The 24,692-nt window shown below is 40.3% G+C and overlaps 1 protein-coding gene across 24 annotated transcripts in view; it reads left to right on the top strand.

Annotated features, from left to right (window-relative positions):
* Window positions 1-24,692, top strand: part of NRXN1 (neurexin 1) — a 682,391-nt gene that overhangs the window by 284,728 nt on the left and 372,971 nt on the right. For all 24 annotated transcript variants that reach the window (XM_062605796.1, XM_062605795.1, XM_062605797.1 and 21 more), the window contains one exon: window positions 20,062-20,184. In XM_062605796.1, coding sequence (XP_062461780.1) covers window positions 20,062-20,184 — 123 coding nt within the window. The remainder of the gene's footprint in view (window positions 1-20,061; window positions 20,185-24,692) is intronic.

Genomic DNA, 24,692 nt, shown 5'->3' with positions numbered 1-24,692 from the left:
ATGTAAGGTGAGAAGTGATGCTGCACAGGTTATGTTATGTAAGCTTATGGTATTAATTTGCAGGGATGGTGTGGAGACAGTAGGAAAATAACGTCTGGTAGACAGAGTGGATTACTTATTTCAGCAATGTAGAGTACTGGTGTCCCAAAGTGAATTCATATGGCAAGAACATCTTGCATCTAAGCAAGAACATCCTGCAAAAATAGATGTTATTTACAGAAAGGCAGAAACATCACTTCTTGAGGCATGGAATGCTGAAATCTGTATCAGTTAAGGAAGAGTGATTTTAGACAACTGAAGGGAAATGTTGGAAGGGTTTCTAGGTAGATGTCTGCATCTTAAGTTATATACAACAAAACTATTTTTCCTTCTTCCTGAATGCAGCTTGTAAAACAAGCTTTAAGTTGAACCTAGGGAATACCTGAGGCCCAGTTTTAAGGAGTTTTGAGCTTGAGGAAAAGCCATTGAGTATGAGGAAGAGGATACATATTAGGGGATGCTTCCTGAGGGGGTACTGTGCTTCTTAACCATCTGCATAAGATAAAAGATTTGCAGTTTGTGATGTGTTGTGGCTTTTTGTGATATTTCAGATGATGTAGTTTGGCTTGACAGAAGATTCTGAGCAGGTAACAGTGAAGGCGTATCAGACTTCTGAGTGTGAGCTTCCTCCCTTAGTGGGCGATTAAAACCAATCAGTCTTGTGATACACTGAGTTCTCAGGTAAAATGTATGCTTTGGTAAACACAGATGTTGCAGGAAAATACTCAGCTTATCTAAAAGACAGCCATTTTTATCCCTTCCTTATCCAGTTATAGATGTTAAGAGAAAAAAAATAGATTCTTGAATTAAGAAAGGACATAGGAAAGTTTGAATCAACTAGTTAATTATCATAGAATCATCATAGAATGGTTTGGGTTGGAAGAGACCTTAAAGGTCATCCAGCTCCAACCTCCTGTCATGGGCAGGGACACCTTCCACTAGACCAGGTTGCTCTAAGACTCCAGCCTGGCCTCAAGCACTGCCAGGGATGGGGGCAGCCACAGCTTCTGTGGGCACCCTGTACCAGGGCCTCACCACCCTCACAGGGAAGAACTACTTCCTAATATATAATTATAAAAACATCTTGATAAGTGTCTTGCACACGTATAATTTATCAATGCCAGTGGTGAGGCCACTAAGTTCCTCTCTAGCTCAGGCCTAAACCTGCTTAGCTGGGGCATGGGAGAGAATTATCATGTTAACATAGAACATAGCAAACAAAAGCTTTAACCTTCATTAAAATGAAAATGAGCGCTTTAGATTTGCTGGCTGACCATTTAATCGTCTATCATATTTACTTTCTCCCTACTGACAAAGCTTTCAAGGTTGGCTGCTGAGGATTGAAGGGTTTGCTCTGTCATTGCTTCTAGCCTACATCAGGGATAGCAGTACATTTTCTTTCCATGCCTGGATTGTACTTGTTGCTTACAAAACCTCATCTGTGTTTCCTTTTTCTTAGCTAACAGAGGGGAGAATTGCCATTAGTCTTCTGGCAGACTGTCAATAAAACATCTCAAGTTCTTTTACTAGAAAATAGATGTTTTCCTTGTTTCTGTGTACGCCTCTTTCCTTTCTTTTCACTCTTTTCATCCATCTTATTTTTAAGTCCCACATTCTATGTACGGCACTTTAAAGGTACAACTGATTGAATGGGGGCCTCAGTAATCAAATATATAATAATAGTATGTCTGTGGTTTTCTTAAGGCACAGTGGTGGGCTCTGCAACAGCTGATCGCTATAAATGAGGCAACATTAAAAGCTTAACCATCTAGTTATTTAAGTGAACTTGAAAGTTCATACAATAAGGATAGTTGTCCTCATCAGTGATGAAAATAATCATTAATGTTCAGATGAAAACTTGCTTTTTAACACTACCACACAAATGTTTTTAGAAACTTCACAAATGTTTCCATCAGTCTTCAAGATTGATAAAAAGTAGTAGTAGACTTCCCAGCTGTGATATTTCAGTGTATAGTTAAATGTCACAAGGCCAGGTATAGATAGTTTTCACTTTAGTGTATATATAGGGCTGTATGAGTCAGGGCCATGGTGCTCTGAGCATTGATATGCTGCTAAGGTGTTGCCAGCAGAGCCCAAGGACATGGTCTGCAGTTGACTGCAATTGTTCCCTCTGAACATTCAGCTTGAACTCTTGAACAGGAGTGGGGAGCCTAAGATCCTCCAAAATACTAAATGAGACAAGAGGACTCTTGGAGGATAAGAAAGCAAAGATTGCTGCAAGCTTGAACCTCTCATTTTACCTGTCCTCCAGGATGTGCTAGATCTATAAGAACAGGTTGTCTAGAATTAATATTGATCTAATAAATCCTGATTTATATGCAAGGAAGTTGTATCTAGTTCATACTGCTTCTGTCAAATCTTTCTTAAAAGAACTTTTCAGGAGTAAACTAGGCCTTTCTACTCTTTTAATGGGAAGAAACAGTAGAAAGTATAGCAAGTCCTAAATTTCTCTTACTTTACTTCTATGCTTTTCTTGTTTAGCTTATGAGAAGCAAGATGACTTAATCACATTTCAGGACTGGGGATTTAAGTTGTCTTCACCATTGCTTTATGACAGAAAGTGGATGTTACAGTCCAGTCCGGTGGGGATATTGAGGAGTGCTGTTCTAATCAGTAGTAGCAAAGCAATTGAATACTATTTTCTTCTGGAGAAAAAACTATAAAAGCTAATGTATCATCATTCATGTTAGTGAACTGGGTTGCAGTGGCAGTCAGTTTCACAGTAAAGCTCTGCTACCAGCTGGTCCCACAGGAATCTCTACTGACATGTTCATAAATGATTGAGAGAGGAGGAACACTGAGATGGCAGTATTTGCAGATTCAAAAAGATGATTTAGGAATACCAAATGAAATCACAGAATGGCTGAGGCTGGAAGGGACCACTGAAGGTCACATAGTCCAACCTCTCCACTCAGGCAGGGTCACCTAGAGCATGTTACTCAGGATTGTGTCCAAAAGGCCCTTGAGTATCTCCAGGGAAGGAGACTCCACAACCTCTCTGGGCAACCTATTACAATGCTCGGTCACCTTCACAGTCAAGAAGTTCTTCCTCATGTTCAGGTGGAACTTCCTCTCATCAGTTTTGTATCATGAGCAAACTTGCTGTGGAGGCACTCTATCCCTTCATCCAAGTCATTGATGAATAAATACCAGTATTGGCCCTTGAGGGTCTTCAGCTAAACTGTGCTGCTGATGACAAACGTGTGAGACCTGCCATTCAGCCAGTTCTCAATCCAGATAGTCTGCTTATCCAGCCCCCGCTTCCTGAGCTTGCCTATGAAGCTGTCAGGGAGGCAGTGTAGAAAGCCTTGAATTAAAAAACAGTGTGTGTGGGGGGGGAAGTATGGATTGGCTTTCCTCAGTAAGGTTGGTGAGGCACTGGGACAGGTTGCTTGGGGAAGTTGTGGCAGCTCCATCCCTGCGAGTGTTCAAGGCTAGGTTGGACAGGGCTTGGAGCAACCTGGTCTAGTGGAAGGTGTCCGCAGCCCATGGCAGGGGGCTGGAACTGGATGAGCTTTAAGGTCCCTTCCAACTCTAACCATTATAAGATATAAGAAAGAGTAGACTTTGGCCTCTTCCAGAACCTGCTTCCATGGGATACAGCCCTAGACAGCAGGGGGGCCCAAGACTGTTGGTTGATATTCAAGGATCACCTGCTACAAGCTCAGGAGTGTTGCATCCCAACCAGAAGGAAGGGCAGCAGGAGGGCCAGGAGACCTCCTTGGGTGGATAAGGAGCTGCTAAGGAAACTTCGAAGGAAAAAAGAGGCTTATAAAAGGTGGAAGCAAGGACAGGCGGCCTGGGAAGAATACAGGGATGTTGTCCGGGAAGCTAGGGACCAGGTTAGGAAAGCAAAGGCCCAGTTAGAGTTAAACTTGGCTAGGGATGTGAAAGGTAACAGGAAGGGATTCTATAGGTACATTGCAAATAAAAGACAAGACTAGGGACAACATGGGCCCCCTCAGGAAGCTCTCAGGAGAACTGGCTACACAGGATTTGGAGAAGGCTGAGGTTCTGAATGACTTCTTTGCCTCGGTCTTCACTGGCAAAGGCTCTGACCAAACCACCCAAGTCTTGCAAGGCAGACGGAAGGACTGTGAGAATGAAGACCTTGCGCCCACTGTAGGAGAGGATCTGGTTTGAGACCATCTTAAAAATCTGAACGTGCACAAGTCCATGGGAGCTGATGAGATCCGTCTGCGGGTCCTGAAGGAGCTGGTGAATGAAGTTGCTAAGCCACTGGCCATCATGTTTGAAAGACCTGTGGAGAAGCACTTGGGGGTGCTGGCTGATGAGAAACTGAACATGAGCCGGCAGTGTGTGCTCACAGGCCAGAAAGCCAACCATATCCTGGGCTGCATCAAAAGGAGCGTGATCAGCAGGTGGAAGGAGGAGATCCTGCCCCTCTACTCTGCTCTTGTGAGACCTCACCTGGAGTATTGTGTGCAGTTCTGGTGTCCTCGGCATAAAAAGGACATGGAACTGTTGGAACAAGTCCAGAGGAGGCCACGAGGACGATCAGGGGACTGGAGCACCTCCTGTATGAAGACAGGCTGAGGAAGTTGGGGCTGTTCAGCCTGGAGAAGAGAAGGCTGTGTGGAGACCTCATAGCAGCCTTCCAGTATCCGTAGGGGGCCTTTAGGGGTGCTGGGGAGGGACTCTTCATTGGGGACTGTAGAGACAGGACAAGGGGTAATGGGTTCAAACTTAAACAGGGGAAGTTTAGATTGGATGTAAGGAAGAAGTTCTTTACTGTAGGGGTGGTGAGGCACTGGAACAGGTTGCCCAAGGAAGCTGTGAGTGCTCCATCCCTGGCAGTGTTCAAGACCAGGTTGGACGAGGCCTTGGGTGACATGGTTTAGTGTGAGGTGTCCCTGTCCATGGCAGGGGGGTTGGAACTAGATGATCTTAAGGTCCTTTCTGACCCTAACTATTCTATGATTCTAAGACAAGATTCTAAGAAGCTAGTAAAAAACCCCCACCAAACCTGAGAGAATATATTTTTAGACAGTTATGATTATGCAGCTATAAGAAGCATCATGAAGGTAATAAGGAATATGAAATTGAAATGCTTCAGGACTTCCTGTGAGAAGGCAGTTTCTGTAGTCCCTAATATGTTGGCCACTGGAAGTTGTGACTGCATTAGAATAGTAATTACTGTGCAGTGGCCCTGCTTTAGCTGCTGGTGAAGGCAAAGGCTGGGCTGTTGGTCTCACCTGGCAAGGCCACCTTTGTGTTCCTAAACAGATGTTTTTTAATGGAACAAAAGTTTGTCATTGACACTAAGGTTGATGATCTAGATGCAGCCTTAGCTCAAAAGCGTATAAACTACTAGCTCCTAGAAGCCCATAGCAAATAAGGTAGAGTCCACTACTACTGTTCCTTTCCTCTCTAAGCATCAGTTGCTGGTCATTGTCAAAGGCAGAATGCAAGGCAATGCAGACCTCTGGTGTGACATTCAGTAAAGCACTTCTGTGGTATGTACCATTTCCCCTCTTATTTTGCAGCTTCTCTTAGTAATCATTTTATCACTAGTTTATACCCTGTATTCAGAGCAAACAGGAAATTGCTAGGGTAACTTCTAAATATCTAAATCTATCATCAGCTGGGTGGTATACAGTCACTCTAAACTTTGCAGTCAGATTCCATGAAAATTAGAGGATTACCACACAGATGGCAGCAGGTGACACAAGCCAATTTATCAGTCGATTCTCAGAAAAGAAAATAAATTCTTAGTTAACTGACAAATGCAGTCAAAATAGGATAAGCTATTAAGTAATTTGGCTATTTTGTACATACTAATCATAGTAAATAAGATTTGTTTAGTACTAAAAGTTTTCTGTCAAGAAATTTTGTCTGTGACTCTAAAAAGAAAACAACTGTTGGCATTCACTTATAAGAAAAAATAACAGTAACTCAGCACTGCTTAGTTGAGGGTGGTTCTGAGTTTATACTCAGGTTGGAAATACTATCAGACATCATATAAAGACCTTTATTTGCTGTTTGCATTATTCCTTATTTGTTTTTTAGGACTGTCTGTTTCTATGAAGTAACACTGTTGTAATGCCTATGTATTAACATTTTCATGGGAAACATTTAGAAGTGCTTGTAAGTGAAAATTCTATGAGAAATACTGCAGTTTTTCTATTAGGGTTACAGTTGGAAGAGGGTTTTTTAGTTGATAGAAACTTAGGGCTGGGTTTTTTTTTTCCTTTCCAAATATATCTGTCTAAAAAAATACTAAAGTCATGAATAGTTCAGTTCAGAAGGCATTGGAGTATAATAAGAATATGCGTGGGACTTTTTCTGGATACGCTGCCTTACTGACTCAATGCTGCTGTGCTCATCTCCAGAACTTTTAAAGGAAACGCAAACAAAATGCCACCTCTCTGCAGATAGGTATTGCTTTTCTGATCAATGCCATCATTCTCTCCTAATATGAGCCTGTGAAGAAGTCATGTAATGAGTGGTTATGGACATACGCAGGTAAGAGAGAAGGGAGAGGGGAGAATACAGAATCAGGGAAAGGAATTTGAATGAGATGTCTGGTTCTCAGTAACACAGCCCCTGAGCACTTCAGTAGGTCTAACAACTGCTGAGCTGAATTGTCAGGTTTCTTTCTGTCCTTTTCTTATTAACAGATATTATGAATAGACCACTTCTGTATTATAAAAGAAGTGCGACCAATTTCAGTGAGAGTCAGAACAGATTCTGTTTCTTAGTGTGATGGGCTTAGGAGAACCAAGCTTGACTATCTTTTCCTCAATCAAGGAAAAAAAGAAACAAAAGGAGGAAAAAGCAAATTAAAATTTTGCTTAAAATGATTTTCATACATTATACTTTTGTACTGGAAGTCTGGAATAAATTCCTGGGAAGCAGTTATCTTACTCCTTAAGCATTAAGATCAGTGGGATATGATTATAGACAGCAGTGAACAGTACATGGGCATGAAGCCTTTTCTATATGTAGCCCTCTAATGCAGAAGTAGAGTTCTCTGCGTATTTGCACCAATACATGTTCACAGAACCTGGTTTCTGAGCCATCTGGGGCATTTGGATTGCTCCTCCTTTATTATACCTGCAGAAAATACCGTGTAAGTATGTATTAGTTTTAACTGTATGACTGTTTCCAAAATACGGGCTATTTTGTCATTGTTTCACTTCTCTGCAGCAAGTCATTATTTCAGCAGTACAATCTTGATGAAGTCTAGCAAGCACTTAGCTAAAATACTGTTCTTTATTAATGTTATAAGAGCAGTAATTCATTTTTCAGTGTGCTTATTTTGAAGAGCTAGTAGTGTTAAAAAAAACCTCCCCAGTGTGTGTCACTGATGAGCAGTTTCTTGTATTGAAACACACTGTATCTAGCACATTTTGCATTCATGTCTGTTGAAGTGCATGAAACATCTATCATAACCTTTTAAGCACTCAGTAGCTTAATATTGGAAACACATAATTGCTTCCTTATTACCTCTTCTTGACAATGACTTTAGTGAATTATATTCAGGTAGTTGTTAAAATTCCCATCCAAGCACATTTCTTTTTGGATGACATGTCAAGAGGTTAACTTATGCTCCCTTACAGCTGATTTCTAGGCCTCAATCCATCAGACAAGTTACTTCAAAGGAGATATTACTCTGTTGAGTTGGGACAAGAAGATAAAATTGGCTTTCTGAGATGCAGCCCCCTTTGGGAAGTGTGCAAAGAATTCTTCAGCAGTTACTTGTCTAGGCGGTCTTGAAGCAACAAGACACAAGATGAAGACCAAGACATGGGATGAGAAAAAACTGTTAAAAAGGGAGCTATGATTAATGTAGCTTATACTACTTTGGTATTTTCTCATTCATTTTATATTCTGTGAGATTTTCCTTCAAAGAGTGAAGTGCATGTATGTAGAAGTAACATTTCACTAGTTGATATTTCCTCTCTGTCCCTGCATATTAAGTATTTTCTTGCTATTAATAAAATCTGTCTGGAAAAGAAAGACCAAATAGGTAAGTGAACAATTCCATCTTTCACTCACATGCCCGGAACTGTTTACATGTGACTTGTGGATATTGGATCAGAAATGAAGAATAAGAAGCCCGCATAGTATGCTCACTACCATCTAAGCAATTCTAGTTTTACCAAAATTTAAGCACTATAGTTTTTGAGGATGGGTGACAAGTACCTGTTGAATTTGTGTTGTGGTTACAGCTTGAAAGCAGGTGTGCTGTCTCCTAGGATGGAATGCCATACATCGGGGGCTTTCAGGGAAAGAAGTATTATTGCCTCTCCAGCTAACGTTTTGCAGGTGACAGAATGCACTTAGGAAGTCAGTTGACAAGCTAATGAGCTCTGAATAAGAGCACTAGCTAGAATAGACCACAGTGTGGATTCTTGATTTTCTAGAGTTGCATAAACCAAGATACAGAGAAAAGTGCAAGTAGGAAGTTCTTTCAGGAAGCTTACTTGTTTTTTTTTCCATAACAAAATTGTCATTCGCTGGCACTGAGTACAATCCTTAAGAAAACAAATGGCAACAAAGCATTTGAGAGATTCTCTAATGTTGAAATCAATTCCATCTACTCAATTTTAAAAGTCACGCTCCTTTAGTTTTATGCAGGTATGAAAGAAAGAGGCAACAGCCTGGGAGTAACAAGATGGCAAAAGTATGTACAGATTGACTGTACATACATGCAGATACTGAAGCAGCCATAATTGCAAAATGGAATTCTCAAAGTTGCAAGGGAACAATGAAAATAAAACTAAAACTATTGCAGATATCACAGTTAACTTCCGTTTTATGTAGCCACCATAAGTGTATGTCTGGGAGAGGAATAGGCTCAGAAGCAGATGAAATGTAACATGAAAAGCTTGATGCAGAAAAGAAGCGTTGTTGACAAGTAAGAAACACACATTGGTCTTTTGGGTGAGAAATAAAGAAGCTGGAAGAGTTGCTGAAAATTTACCTTTAATCAAATGCCATATTAAATTCATGCAAACCGTCAGAATCATAGGTGTATCTAAGACAGTTGAGTACTTCTGTTCCCAACAAAATCTTGATTGCAGTAAGTATGTAGTAATTTTTAAAAGTTGTATTTGGGCTGTTTTTAAAGGGAAATCTTTATAGATTCCCTGATAATTATTATTCAGATTGGTTTCTTGCAAGAAAGGAGTATCAGACCTCACTCAAAAGTAAAAGAAGCATTTGAAGAGTATTTGCAATATTGTCTACAATTTGGGTCTGAAAACGTCAGGGTCTTTTTCCTTTGAAAGAAATTTTGCTAATAAGAAAGATTTGAACAATCATTAATGTGTATTGTTTGCCCTTATTAAATAGTACTAGAGCATTGAAATCTTCAGATATGTGTTCACTTTGTATGACTCTGCTGCTGTTATTATGTAAAGTGCTCTGCCCTACAGCCCATGTCATTGAAAACATCACGAGTCTTAAATTCTTTGTGAAACCTGGGGCAGCTGAGCTGGTGGCTTTTCAGAAGTTCAGGTGGTCTTAAAGTAATCGTGAACTATTGCACTGTAGTGAGGAAACTTTACAAGGATAAACTTGGAATGACGTGGCATAGCGATGGAGAAATACAGATCATAAAAAGTGTGGGTTTGCAAGTGTTGTGGGAAATAGTTTCGGAATGTACAAGAAAATAAGCATAGGCCTTATATGTCTGTTGTGTAAATTGGAAGAGACTGATCTCACACCCACTCAAGTCAGCAGCAGCAGTTTATAGTCACTCTTTGTATTCAATTACAAATAGATCAGTAGTTTCCTCTTTAAGTGCTCCTTGCTTGACTCGTGTCTACACAGAAGCATTCAAGAATAAGCAGTGTTTGGAAATCGTGCTCTTTGTTCTGTGATAAATATAACACTATTTTAAAACATTTAAATAATAACCAACAATCACAAACCTTTAAACATTATTCTCTTCACCCTTAACTAGGCAAAGTGTCATAATTCAGTGTTGTCATAAAGAGAAAGGATATGAGTGAAACTGAGTTGTTGCTGTTTTATAACGTGTACGTTAGGATGAAGACACCTGTAAATTAAGAGGAGCTTATTCTTAAAATAAAGTCACAGTCCAAATTCTTTTCCTTTCTATGTCAATTAGTTACCAGTCTGCTTATTCTTAAGCACAATCTGGAAGATGTAAGGGTCAAATGAGATATTTCAGTGTGTTTTTTCTGTTACGTTTATTTTTGCCTGAATGTAAAGGTACTGTTTCTTATAAAAAGGTAAACTATGGAGAATCTTACTTAACTTGTATTTTAAAATATACTTTGGCATTTTGATATCCATGGTTTGATATAAATGGGCACAGTCAATATCAAAGGCAGAAAGGCTGATGTGTGATCCAAGCTGTTTCTGCTTCTTTCCAGTTATCAGTTACAGTGTAACCAAAGTAGAACAAATATTCCAGTTCTCTCAGGAAAATAAAAAAGATCAAGTGAGTACCAGCTTTTTCTACAAAAATCAGTGAGTTAGGTTATTTTTCCTTTGCTGTTTTTAACCAGAATGAAAGAGGGCAAACTTAGCAGTAAACAACAGTAGCACATTCTTCAGACTCATAAAGGTACGTTGGGTACACTTAGACGTATGCTATATCTGTTCCCTGTAACAGCTGCATATCTGGGTCTTTTCTGTATTTATTAGCTGAAGGGTAGCAATTTGCAGATCAGCAGTTCAATTGCAGATTATCAAAGTTATTTAGATAGCCATCTCGTGGTGAAATCCTTCTTCCAAGTGAGAATTCCTCCAGGTCTCTTTGGTCTGGAGGAGACAGCAAAGTTCCTATAGAAGCTGAAGAAATGTATTTGGATAGTAATTTGTAGAGATGATGTTTAAGGAAAACGATGCTGCCAAGTGTATCACTCTGTTTCTTTGAAAGGTTAGAAGAATATTCTTGCTGCTCCTGGAAATCCAAGAGAGGGAATGTATGTGTTTCTGCTTTTGTGGTTTATACAGATTTTGGTTTGGGTAGTCCAGACAAGAATAAATCTAAATCTTCTTGGGAAAGCAGAAAATTAACTCATCCCAGGATCACTTTTTTCCCCTTAGTTTAAGCCTACATCTCACAAATCAGTGCTACTGACAGAACTCTGAATTCACACAGAATGAATGCATATCAGAGCTTCTGGCTGCCACTGAGGTCATACCAGAGCAATGAGATTTCCTTTTAAAAACTGAATTAGTGTATTGTTCAGAATTGAGGTTTCGTGTTAGTCTTGGTACTATTTTATACTGGTGTTGCCAAGTCGGTTCTTATGATTTTTCAATCCTATTCCCATTATAGAAGGAAAGAAAATCCAAACACTAAAGGCTGCAAATGAATTATGCATTCTTTTCTCTACTGGTTTTATGAAAGTTTTGTTAAATAGGAGTTAAAAGCATTTTTTCATTGAAATGAACTCTTGGCATCGGAAAGCTCTCTATAATACAAACATAAAAATGTATCCAGCTTAAAGATCGTGGAATTTTTAATTCTAGCAGCCATGTCAAACTCGAGGAGATTGACTAAAGGTCACGCAAGTGGTTTGTGGAACAAACCTGCTGAATCCCAATTCAAAGTCCTAGGATTTGGGTGCACTTTAAAGAATTTAGCATGATTCAAGGCAGGATATGACCTTACAATGTGTTTGCAATGCTGCCTGAGCTTTGCAAGTGCACTTTGTTTTTTAACCTACAGTAAACACAAAGTAAATAATCTTGCACTGAAGCTTGCTTTAACTTAGAATGGAATTGCCGTGTATTGAAAGTTCATGCTCACCTTACCTACAGCAAAGTCAGCTGTCAAGTTCAACAGACTTTCTGAAGCTTTGGCTGCAAACGTTCCGCTGTGAGCTGACAGTGCAACAGCCATATGTTTCAAGCTCATTGACTTTGCTGCGCTTTAGTGCAGGGCCTTGGGCTAGATTCATAAAACCTTTAGTACTGTTAGAACATTTTCTGATAGTCGTGAGCCTCAGAGAACAGTACAAAAGAGAAGCTGCACTCTTATTAAAAATACAGGGATCTAGCTGGCTTCTGGTCTTAGCTTTTAAAAGATGCTTTTCTTTCATTATTCCCACGAAGAAGGAGGATTACATGTCCTTAGGGCTGTTTGTGTTTCACTCGCTTAGATATATGACTTAGAAAAATGCTTTAAAATGCAGCCAATTCCTAACAATAAATGTTTTAAGTAATGTGTTAAGAAATGTCTCTGATCTCGGTACGGCATTTCATAATGCAGCAACAACATCCTGTCACGTATCTGTGAGTTTATGTACAGTTGTAATTACAATTTCAAAACCGTTTTTCCAAGAAATATGGTTTAACTTAATATAGACCCAGTTATTAACCAGCAAAACACACTTCCAGTTTTGTGAGTATGTGTATGTGTTGTACATATACACATACTTGTGGACAAGACTTACAACTCAAAAGTTCTGACAATTTCTTGGTGAAATTCAGTAGTGGTCCTCATTCTGTTTGTAGAGAATAGGCTTTCACAAGACAGGGGCTTATCATGAGATCCATTCTTGGCAAACACTAAGAATCCTTACATTTCACTTAGTCCAGTAGATCTGTCTATGTTCTGTACTCACACCTAGATCCCCTGGCTCAATTTAGATACTTACATGGCACCAACAGTTAATATCTCACAGCTTTAAAGAAATTAATGGATGAGTATGTGTGCTATCACACCCTAATGTAAATAACTTGCTTAAGGCAAAGGGTAGACAAGGTTGGGAGAGGGCAACTGAACAGCTCAGACTGTAGGTAGGGAAAGCAAATTCACAGAAAAGAGAGAAAAGAAATGGGCAAATGACTGTAGGAAACTTTGTGTCCTCAGACCTGGATATGGTGCTTGATCTGTGAATTGGCTGGGTTTTATATTCTTCTATGGATTTTTCTTCTCTGGTGCATTCACTGTGTATGCTGGTTTTCCTTACTACTGAAATAGATCAATATTAAATGCAGTCTGTTTGTAGTCTGGTCATGTAGAGGAAGTCAGTAGAATTTTCAAGCATACCTTCTTTAGCTTTCCACATTTCTATATGAGTGTGTATTTGTTACCTAAACTAATATGAGCTGAGCCATTTTCCAGCTGAAATGAAGGCTGATGTACAGTATTGGCAACTCTAATCTTCTTTTTAATTTCTGAACTGGCAGGTTTTGTTTTAAAAAGTAATAAAAAGACCTTAAACAGCCAATACTTCACCCAGATTGCCAAAACCAATTTTACTTATAACAAAGCTATTGTGGGCTGGAACATTTTAACCACGCAGTGCAGATTGATGTGTTTTGCTTGATACGATTCAGTGAATGTGCTGTTCTTGTGGAATTTTCTGTATGAGTCTGTTATGAAGACAATACAGTTGACAAAATTTCTTTGACCTGCAATAAGGCTTTCTCAAGTTAGTTTATCAATTAGCTTTTAATGATCAACTGATAAACATCATTGATCTTTAAAAGGTAACTGAGTTTTTCTGTCAGTGAGAAACATGCACAGTCAGGGCATTTCAGGATGATGCAGATACAGCCATTTAAAATACAGTTGGTTCACTATAATAATTGACTTTTTAAATTCAGGTTTGCTGATAAGTCGTTTGGAAGACCAGAATTGTTTCTGCAGGCAACCACCATAGCAAGGATAATGAACATGCCTTCCCCTGTTTACCCTAACTGACTGTCTTGTGTTTCTGCATCTAGCTCTGGAGGAATCTTCTCTGAACATTTTGTGCTGCAGACTGGTGTGTAATAGAAATGCCTCACAAGTGGCTGGAGCAGAAGCCTATATTACAGGCATGCTAGATTTACCTTGGAAAGCAGGATAGATACAAAGATGGCACACAGTTCTCTGATTCTGCATCAGGTATTTATAATAATACTCTGATGTGTCTCTCAGAGCCACTTAGCTGTCTTTACTTTACAGTTCATCTTGCTGTGTGCGTATTACTTCAGCTGAAAGACACCATCTAAAATCCTGGCATCCCAGACCTCAAAGCAGTATTCCTTATTAACTCGAGTGATCTCAGGGTTTTGTCATTTTGTCCACTTATTCTCAAATTTCAAATGGGAAATGCCACCTAATACTGATTGCTGCAGTCCGCATAGCTATCTGTTAGAAAACTAGCCTGGAAACACTGGTATTTCTTATACTGAGCAATAAATCAATAGTAGTTATTTGCCTGTAACTAACTTGGGTTCTGTAGGTTAGTATAGCATTCACTGAACCATCCAGTCTCCCTTGATAGTCTTTATTCACTTTGCCTTTCTTCTGATACTTCATTTTTCATATTGACTTTTGATCACACAATTGACAGTTCCAAGCAAGTTTGTGCGGTATTTCAGTATATGCTTAGGTGGGTGGCGTTGTAAGAGGCAGTAATAGTTTCTGTGCTGGGTTCAGACAACTAGTTTTGACTGTATTTTGGTACAATACCAAAAGCTGGTGTTTTCTTTCAAAGTGATGAGCTTGGTTTTTATGAAGTTCTGTTTGAGTAGTTGGTTAAAAGATCTAACTGAAGTATCATAGGATGAGTATCTGTAAGAGAGAAAGTATGTGTATTACCATCGGTTAACAGGGCCATTTGAATTTTCAGTGCTTGAATTAGGCTGAGCAGGTTCATCAGAAGATCGTAAAAAGAATGGGAATCCCCAGAGAACACTTGGAATATTCAGCACACTGAAAATGAGGAGTTGTTTTTTTTTAAGGTTCATCCTTTTTTCCTTTAACTTTAAAAAGGACCAAATGCAGATAAGTTCTCGCTTATGCACTGAAAACAAAGTAAGCTCAACTTTGGGTGCCTAAGTAAAGCTATAACGTAGGATATATGGGACTTTACATTTGTATGTCCTAGCTCATAATGAATTGCATCATCAAGATTTGTACCTCTATTTGGCTGTGTTTTCCCATGTAAAAAGGTGGCTGTACAAGAAGCTACCTGCTTTTAAAGGAATTTGCAGAATTAACTGGCATGATAGACTATGAGCGAATTGTAGGAGCCATAAAAGTGCCTTTACTTTTTATTTGGTACTATCTATTTACTCCAGGGATGCTTAAAATCTACTAGTTATTTAAGACTTTAAAATAGGAAAAGAGCTGAACATAGATGTTGATAATAAATTTCATACTTATGCAAGAGGAGATACTTTAGTGGTTTTTTGCAGGTTAGAGCTTGTCTCTGGAAAGGAAAGTTTATGTCTAAGCTATTAGAATTGGAGAGAATCAGTAGCTCAAAGTGAACAAGTGCTGGGTACATGAAGCAAATTAACTGTGCCCAGTCTAGAAAGAGACAGATGAGTTCCAGGGGAAGGACAGCATGGGAGATGTGAGTGGAAGGACGTAAGGTTGGAAGAGTAGTATCAGTCTATGGAAAACAGAATTAAATCAGGGCTCTTTCTTTGCTTCTCATGGAAGATATGTAATGCTTTTAAAAAAGAGGGTAAAAAAAAAAAAGCCCAGTCCCCCAAAAAAGTGTCAGTGTGCCAATTCTGATTTAAATACAACAGCACTTTCTGCTGATGTGGTTTTAATGAAGTGCAATCAGATCTGTGTAAAGTCAGAAAAAGACTGGAGAACCAGTGATTTAGTAGATTTCGATCTATAGTAGATTGACTATAAACCAGGATGGAATAAGGGTCTGAACTGTTATCTCAAAATATGATATTTAAATTCATTTCATGTCAATATATTTGAAAATCAGTGAGGAAAGTACTAATATAACCCATGTTTAAGGTTAGCCAGTGTCATTTAACTGGATATATTAAGACTTTTCTTCAGTCCTTGTACTCTTGTGGGGTATTAAGGGATTCCTACGTGGTTTGTGTTACAGCATTTAGAAAATGTTCTTCTAAATACACTGCTCACAAGCACATTTACTACTTTTGTAATGCAAAAACTTGTTCTTGGCCAAGAAGCAGCCCAAGCACTACATTCTCTACAGGAATGGTGGGCATCTGTCCTTCTTCCTCCACCTCTCCAGCTGCCATGGTACTTTGCAGAGAGGCAACGGGATGTGACAGGCACATACACAATATCTAGACACTGGATCCTGCTGTTCTGTAGTTCCTTGTGTTCTCTGTGACAACACAAAACCCCTCTTCCCTGTTAGAGATTGATTTCAGGAAGGAAAAGCCTCTTTTCCATGCAAGGTAGCTAGTTTCTGCAAGGTTAAGACTACTTTCCATGCATTGTCCCATGGCGCATTATACCCAGGTTCATCTTTTTCATAGCCCTTTCACCACAGGTCCCCTTAATCCAGTTTTGGACTGTGTGCAATGTGAACAAAGGCATATTACAGGTAGTTCTGACCTGATTTTTTTTTAGTCAGAATGGTCTTGCAAAGGAAAGAGACTGATGCATAGGGAAACATATGTTTAATTTTACAAGAAGAGATTACAAGTCATAGAATCATAGAATAGTTAGGGTTGGAAAGAACCTTAAGATCATCTAGTTCCAACCCCACTGCCGTGGGCAGGGACACCTCGCACTAAACCGTGTCACCCAAGGCCTTGTCCAACCTGGCCTTGAACACTGCCAGGGATGGAGCATTCACAACCTCCCTGGGCAACCCATTCCAGTGCCTCACCACCCTAACAGGAAAGAATTTCCTCCTTATATCCAATCTAAACTTCCTCTGTTTAAGTTTGAACCCATTACCCCTTGTCCTATCACTGCAGTCCCTAATGAAGAGTCCCTCCCCAGCACCCCTATAGGCCCCCTTCAGATACTGGAAGGCTGCTATGAGGTCTCCACGCAGCCTTCTCTTCTCCAGGCTGAACAGCCCCAACTTTCTCAGCCTGTCTTCATACAGGAGGTGCTCCAGTCCCCTGATCATCCTCGTGGCCCTTCTCTGGACTTGTTCCAACAGTTCCATGTCCTTTTTATGTTGAGGACACCAGAACTGCACACAATACTCCAAGTGAGGTCTCACAAGAGCAGAGTAGAGGGGCAGGATCACCTCCTTCCACCTGCTGGCCATGCTCCTTTTGATGCAGCCCAGGATATGGTTGGCCTTCTGGGCTGCGAGCGCACAATGAAGCCGGCTCATGTTCACTTTTCTCATCAACCAGCACCCCAAGTCCTTCTCCACAGGGCTGCTCTGAGTCTCTTCTCTGCCCAACCTGTAGCTGTGCCTGGGATTGCTCCGACCCAGGTGTAGGACCTTGCATATGGCATGGTTAAACTTCATGAGGTTGGCATCAGCCCACCTCACAAGCGTGTCGAGGTCCCTCTGGATGGCATTCCTTCCCTCCAGGGTATCAACCGAACCACACAGCTTGGTGTCATTGGCAAACTTACTGAGGGCGCACTCAATCGCACTGTCCATGTCAGCGACAAAGATGTTGAACAAGACCAGTCCCAACACTGATCCCTGAGGGACACCACTTGTTACTGATCTCCAGGTGGACATTGAGCCATTGACCACAACTCTTTGCATGCAGCCATCCAGCCAGTTCTTTATCCACCGAGTGGTCTATCCATCAAATTGATGTCGCTCCAATTTAGAGGCAAGGATGTTGTGTGGGACAGCGTCGAATGCTTTACACAAGTCCAGGTAGATGACATCAACTGCTCTACCCCTGTCCATCAGTTCTGTAGCCTCATCATAGAAGGCCACCAAATTGGTCAGGCAGGATTCCCCCTGACCTTTAAAAGATAATAGACATGTTTGCTTGTATAAATGTGAGCAGCCAAGTTGGACTTGATATTTATGTACACTGAGGTACCTTTACATGAATGGGACACTGCAGAGGGCTATTAATGTGAGAGCTAATGAAAATTCCGTATGATTTTAGGTTTCTTAGACATCTGGTGTGGGATAAGGGAGTGGGACTAGCAAATTCTAACATTTAAAACAATAATAAGTGGTGTGTTTCTAGGCAGGTCTGTTGATTCACTAAGATTTGTATTCATACTGCTTACGTAGATTTTGTAAATCCTTCCCTTGTCTCCAGAATCTGGTTAGAAATTGCTTCCATTAAATCACCTAATGGAATATAGAATAGTAAAAATTGCTTAAAGAGCATTATTCACTGCATCTATATCACCATATCCAAAGATAACAGAATCACAGAATGGTTTGGGCTGGAAGGACCTTAAAGCTCATCCAGTTCTAACCCCCTGCCATGGGCAGGAAGGGACACCTTCCACTAGACCAGGTTGCTCCAAGCCCCATCCAACCTGGACTTAAACACTGCCAGGGCTTCTCTGGGCAACCTGTGCTAGTGCCTCACCACCCTCACAGAAGAATTTCTCCTTTGTATCTAACCTGAATCTACCTTGTTAAAGTTTGAACCTATTCCCCCTTGTCTTATCACTACAGTTCCTTATCAAGAGTCCCTTTCTGGCATCCTTGTAGGCTCTCTTCACTTAAGTGTTATGCAAACCTCATCTCTCTTGTCAAAGAAAGTAAACAGGTAAGGAACAGAACAATTCAGGTAGTTGGCACCAGTGAGCACATACATGTCTCCTTCTGCTGAGTTAGCACACCTTTTCTAGGCTAGCATCAATACTGAGGCATAGGGAAAGCAACATGATGTCATTGGGATCTCACTGTCTTTGCTGTAGCTAGTATTTTTATTCCTGGATCTCCCCTGACATGCTCAAAATAGCAAAGATTGCATATAAAAGCAGGGCAATAAACCAGTAGCAATTAAGAAAAATGCTGATAAGAAAATGGAAAAAATCTGAGAGGAAAATAGTCCAATATGCTGACCAGCTACAGCGAGCTATTAGTGACTTTTTCTCTCTGTGCAGTCCTGAAGCCGGAGAGGTTTTGATTTTAGAAAATGCTGTATAGTACTCATTTATTAACAGACCTCATCCATCACAGTCAGCTTGTACTGGGTGGAAAAGAATCCAAAAAGAAATGTGGCAGAGTTTCAAACCCGGTGGCATATCCCTTCGAAAAGAAGGCTGGCACATGGGGTGCAGTCATGTGGAAGGATGCAGTGGAAGGAATGGTCTGTCTCACTGTAACCCTGATGTTTTTATGCCAAATGCTACTTAATTACCTCTTCCATTTAGTTATCAGCAGCCTTTATTCTGCCTAAAAAAGAGTTCAGGGAGGTCTCTATTTTGCAAGAGTGTATTTTGTAGTTGTAGGTTAGCTTTATATTTTGGAGAGTCACTGCATGGGTTTGAGCACGGAAGTGTTGACTGGTTCAGTGTTTGGTCACTCGTGTCAGTGATAGTTCGTAGTCAGGAGTTTCCTTGCTTTCTTTCTCTTCTTGTTAAACAGTGTAAGGGACTATTTCCATAATAATTTTCTTCCGAGATTTTTTCCCTAGATATTAAAGATACCTTGTTTCTTAGATTTGTGAATACTGCAGTTATTGCAAGTACTTTGTGCTATATGTAGAATTATATTTGCTTCAAAAGTGTTTGTTGTACTGCTAACAAAAATAGCAGATTACAGTAAAAGGTATCCATTACATGGAAAAGGAGAACATGGTTTGAAGATCTGCTGACATCAGACAGCACTGCATCTGAATGTTAATGGGTCACCTGTATGATAAATTAATAGTTGATCGGAGAAGTCCTAATAAGCAAAGGCTGAGAAGCTGACACAGATGAAGAAAAATCTAAGACACACACACACACATTTACCACTTGCACCTTTCCCCCAACCAATTTTTAATGGGGGAACAAAAATCCAACCTTGTAAGCACATGCTGAAGTTCTTCTGGTTGAAGTAGTCCCATTTTTTAAACGGGATTTATATATGACTGGGAAGTGCGTAACTAAATCTATGTTGACTGTGCCTATTTATGACAACCCGGTTCCTTAAACGTGCATATACAATACATTTCTATAGTTAAATATGCAATAGAAGATAGTTTTAAGATAGTAGCTTTGTATTTTGAGGCTTGCTTATACTTCATAATTTTCTTGCTTGATGTCACTTTTGGTGAGTTTTAACTTTTGCCCAGCCAGTTTCTCTGTATTTCTCTTTCTCTTTGTGAGGTTCACATGTAAACTGATGTAAAGATTGCATAATGACTGTTTGGCATATCCTACAGGCAAAGGTCCAGAAACCCTTTTTGCTGGCTATAACCTCAATGATAATGAGTGGCACACAGTGCGGGTGGTTCGGCGAGGAAAGAGTTTAAAGTTAATGGTGGATGACCAGCAGGCCGTGACAGGTAGCGTGGCGTTGGGACTCTGTGTTACTGGGGGGAAGCACAAACCAAAACATGACAGAAGTAAAATGCCTTGTCTGAAAGCAGCAGATGCTTATTTTTTTTCTTTACTTGGTTAAGATACAAAATCTGTTTTCTGCATCTTGAAATCCTGGTACTACAAGTGCATTATTACACTTGATGTTCATGTTACTCTGACATTGCTATTGGAATGAATGAAAACCTTCATGCTGACTTAAATGAATGTTTTTATACAGTAATTGGAGAGAAGTGATTTGATACATCACTAATGAGAAGGCAAGTGAAATGCTTTTGGCAGCATTATTCTAAGCTTCAACTCTAAGACATTGCTGTGAGAAAGCGTTTAATAAATGTTTGAGGGATATTCTATTGTGTTTTAAATCTTGCATCAGCTGCCCTCCATAATTAAATGCTAGGCAACATGTTTTTCTCAAATAGCAGTTGAAATGGGAGAATAAACATGGCACAAATGCTAGCAGATGTTAGAAATCTATTCCTATGTATATATTATCAGAAATTATAGTAGAGAAGACTTTAATTTTGTTCTGTTAAAGACAAGGTCTATATATATGTTGTTCATGGCAAGAGGCCTGGCTTCTGGCCTTGATTCCTTGCACAATGCAATATGCCTGATTTTGTGTTAGCTCTTTAGTATTTCCATTTGTTTTCATGTAGTATTAAATAGCTTTTATCATTAGTTCTAAGCTGTGTTAAAATGATAGCAATTTTAATGGGGTCTTGAAAGCCCCTTTGTTAGTAGTCCCTTTTCACTTCAGCACAACCCTTAACACTGTGTCACTGGTAGAAGAATAATTTCTGCGTATTCATATAGTTGCAAAGACACATTTTCTACCATCAGAAATGATCAATAGCTCTTCCAGAGGTGAAGCAAAAAATTAGTCTGTATATTTGACGATGCCTTGGATCATGACCTAAACCAGTTAGGTTTTTTGTGGAAGTATATGGTATTGGAGGAACTATACTGAAAAATATTAGCCTGCTGCTTCAACTGCAGCTCAAATAATAAGGCTCCTTTGAGATGTTTTCTAGTTAGGGGGAGCTGCTTATAAAGCATCTCTAACCAAATGCACGTTTCTTGGGCTTGCTGTGGCAGATTTCTTATTTAGAAATACTGCAAGTTACAAAAAAGTACTGTTACCACCTTTGGGTTCAGTCCCAGCTGCTCAGCTCAAAATATGTGTGAAGGGTTAGAATACAAACAGGAGGTTTCTATCAAACCTAGTCTAGTCAGGTGAAGTAATAAGTAAAGAATACAGGTCTGTAAATTGTTGTCACTCTCTGTTGCAGATACCTAATTGTTGTCAAATATGGGCTCAGTAAATAGCTGAGACTCTCCTCCTGGGGAGGCTGTTGGTGCCCCTGGCTTGTCAGTGTTTGAGGCATTTGGATAATGCTCTTGAAACATGCTTTACCTGTGAAGTGCTCAGGCAGTTGTGCTAGGTGATTGTAGGTCCCTTCCAACTGAACTATTCTATTCTAGCTGTTAAAGCCAGTGAGTACCTTCAGTTGCCTCCTGACCAAGCAAAAGTGTTGCCTGTGGGTCCAGCTTTCTGGTCCAAAACTTGTGTTCTTCCCCATGCCAGTATCTGTATAAGAAGGTGACCAGTTGACTCAAAATCCCTCTCAGTTCTTTCAGCTGGCAGTTACCTACATTTGCATAGGCCACAGATGTTTAATGTGCTTCGTGCAAGGGGAGAAAGTTATCCCAGTATTTTGGAGGGTAAAAAACTCCCTGCAGAAATCTGTGTAGCCAGTCTGTGGCCTCCACCATCAGCGAGGAGGGAATTGGCATGAGAGAAGGAGCTAGAGGGAGCTTGAAAGCCTGGTAACATGGGAAATCAGCTGTTAGTCCCAAGAATATTAAATTTTCAACCTGGAAAATCTTTATTGCCATGTAGCGCCAAGACTTTTTTCTTTAATTGCAACACAGTATGTTGCCAAAGCCTTCATGAGCTTAAGTGTCAAATGTACACAGTGCGATTTAATCTGCAGTAGCTTTGGATTTCCTGGAGGGGTAGTAGAAGAGCTGCTGTAACAAATTGGAGTGCTCTTGCTCTAAACTGCTTAGAGCTTTTCTACAGATGTCCCAACAATAAGAAATGTGATTAAAATATAACCTGGTGATTATTCGTGTGAAAGGTTGTTACAAATTTATAGGGAGCATGAGGAAAAAATGGACTTCCAGAAATTGCAGGTTCTCTCACTGCGCACTGTGTTTTCCTTTTTTGATTCCGTTTCCAATATGGAAAAGAAAAAAAGGTCCAGAAAGCTTAAGCTGGAGGGGAAGCCATTAAAAACTGAGCCTGACTTGACATTTTTTGCAGGTTATGAAATACCACCTGCAGTCGCCATCGATTGAGCTTAGGTATCTTTGAATGCCTAATTTATACATGGATAAATAATATCTTTCAGAATCATAAGTAGCTTTCATTGGATGGCATACAGGTGGTTTTGGAAAATTTATTCAGCATAGAGGAATTTAAATACACCCCGATGGATCTTGTTTCCTGGATATGTATAGAAAATAAAAGTGGACTAAAGGAGGTCACTGCAGCTGGGTAACGGAAAGGATACCTGGCTTACAGATACGAATCAAAATGGTTTAGGTTGGAAGGAACCATAAAGCTCAACCAGTTCCAACCCCGTACCACAGGCAGGGACACCTTCCACCAGACCAGGTTGCTCCAAGTCCTGTCCAACCTGGCCTTGAACACTGCCAGGGATGGGGCAGCCACAGCATCTCTGGGTACCTTGTGCCAGCGCCTCACCACCCTCACAGGGAAGAACTTCTTCCTAATGTCTCATGTAAAATATCCCAAACACTTGAAATTCTGGCAAGTGAGGTTGAACAGAAAATCTTTTGATTATGATGTCCCATAGTGCCAGGTAATGCATTCTATTCACCAACCTGACCAGTGCTAAAAAAAAACCCAAACCAAACAAATGAAAACCAAACCCAACCTCTTAGGCTCAGGCTGCATTCTCTCTCTCTTTTGTTGTTTTTCGTTGCTGTAGTTGCAAATAGCTGGAACATTGTGTGAAGCCTCAAGTCCTGTTAGCATGTTTGTACAACTGAACTGTTAGAGAGTTGGGATGTGAGCCCAGAGTCTGGAACTTTCTTATAACTATGCTCAAGAAAGAAGTACATTTAATTTAGTGAGGATACGGTGCTACAGGCCAAAGCTTTGTGGATTTTTGCCATGACATTTATGCAATGCCATCTTAAGTGATATAAGGCTAGAATACATAATGTTCCTCTCTAAAGCAGGATCTTCAGTTCTCTGTATGTGATCCAGTACATAGCTCTTGGCCTTGCAGAAAGTTACAGATTTGGCATTTTTCAAAACAGCTCCCTGACACAGTACCACATGGAAGAACCCACCTTTGCTTGCGCATCAGGGGAAGCAGTGTCTTCATAACTGGTGTTAGAAACAAGAATGTCAGGGTGGCTCTCCTTGGGCTTTAAGGAGTCTCTTGCAGTGTTTGGTCATATGACTGCAGATTGCAAATGCTGAGGGTGTTCAATGATATTCATCTCACAGAATCCCAGACTGGTTTGGTTTGGAAGGACGTTAAAGCTCATCCAGTTCCAGCCCCCTGCCACAGGCGGGGACACCTTCCACTAGACCAGGTTGCTCCAAGCCCTGTCCAACCTGACCTTGAGCACTGCCAGGGATGGGGCAGCCACAGCTCCTCTGGGCACCCTGTGCCAGGGCCTCAGCACCCTCACAGGGAAGGATTTCTTCCTTATGTCTAACCTAAATCTCCCCTCTGTCCGTTTAAAGCCATTCACCCTTCTCCTGCCCCTACAGGCCCTTGTCAGAAGTCCGTCTCCAGTAGAATTAGTTCTTACATAGACACATCCTGAAGCTACGTAAACTGCTTATAAATATTTATCATAAAGTATTAGAGCAATTTGTGTGCATGGTCTGAATGGCGTTAAAGCTTGCAGACCTATTTTTGCTCTAACTTCACTGCTATACATGTATTTATATCTCAGTGCTGTGACTTAACCTGTTAGTGAATCCATCTCCCAGTGGAAAGCCCTAATAACTACATTTATCTTGCCCTTATCTTTCTCCCGCTCTCACACACATACACAGACAGTTGTTTATAAACCTGACGAAGGTACAGCTGTTTAAACCTGCCTTAGGGGTTTTTGCACCACTGCTTAAGATGTCCAGCTCACGCTCTTGTCTTGGAATAATGCATTCAGAGAAGGACCAACAGAACTATGGTGAGCTTTGCACTGCCACTGTGGGAACTCGTATTATTGGCATATTTTATAATAAATACTGGCAGTTTTATGCCAGTATTCATTCCAGCTTGGCTAGGTCTGCTCTTCACCTTCTTTGTATTCCCTGAGAGGCAAAACAGTAAAGGAATTGGGAAATCTACGCCATGATTTGCAAAAGGCAGATTAAGTGGTAAAACTGATTAATAATAACAAGCTGTTTTGTCATCATACC

Source organism: Pezoporus occidentalis, unplaced genomic scaffold, assembly GCF_034315485.1.
Source record: "Pezoporus occidentalis ecotype Australia unplaced genomic scaffold, CSIRO_AGI_Poc_V1 ctg93, whole genome shotgun sequence".
In the NCBI taxonomy this organism is placed as follows: domain Eukaryota; kingdom Metazoa; phylum Chordata; class Aves; order Psittaciformes; family Psittacidae; genus Pezoporus; species Pezoporus occidentalis.
The sequence above is the reverse complement of the archived record's forward strand: the minus strand, read 5'-3'. Positions and strand labels throughout refer to the sequence as shown.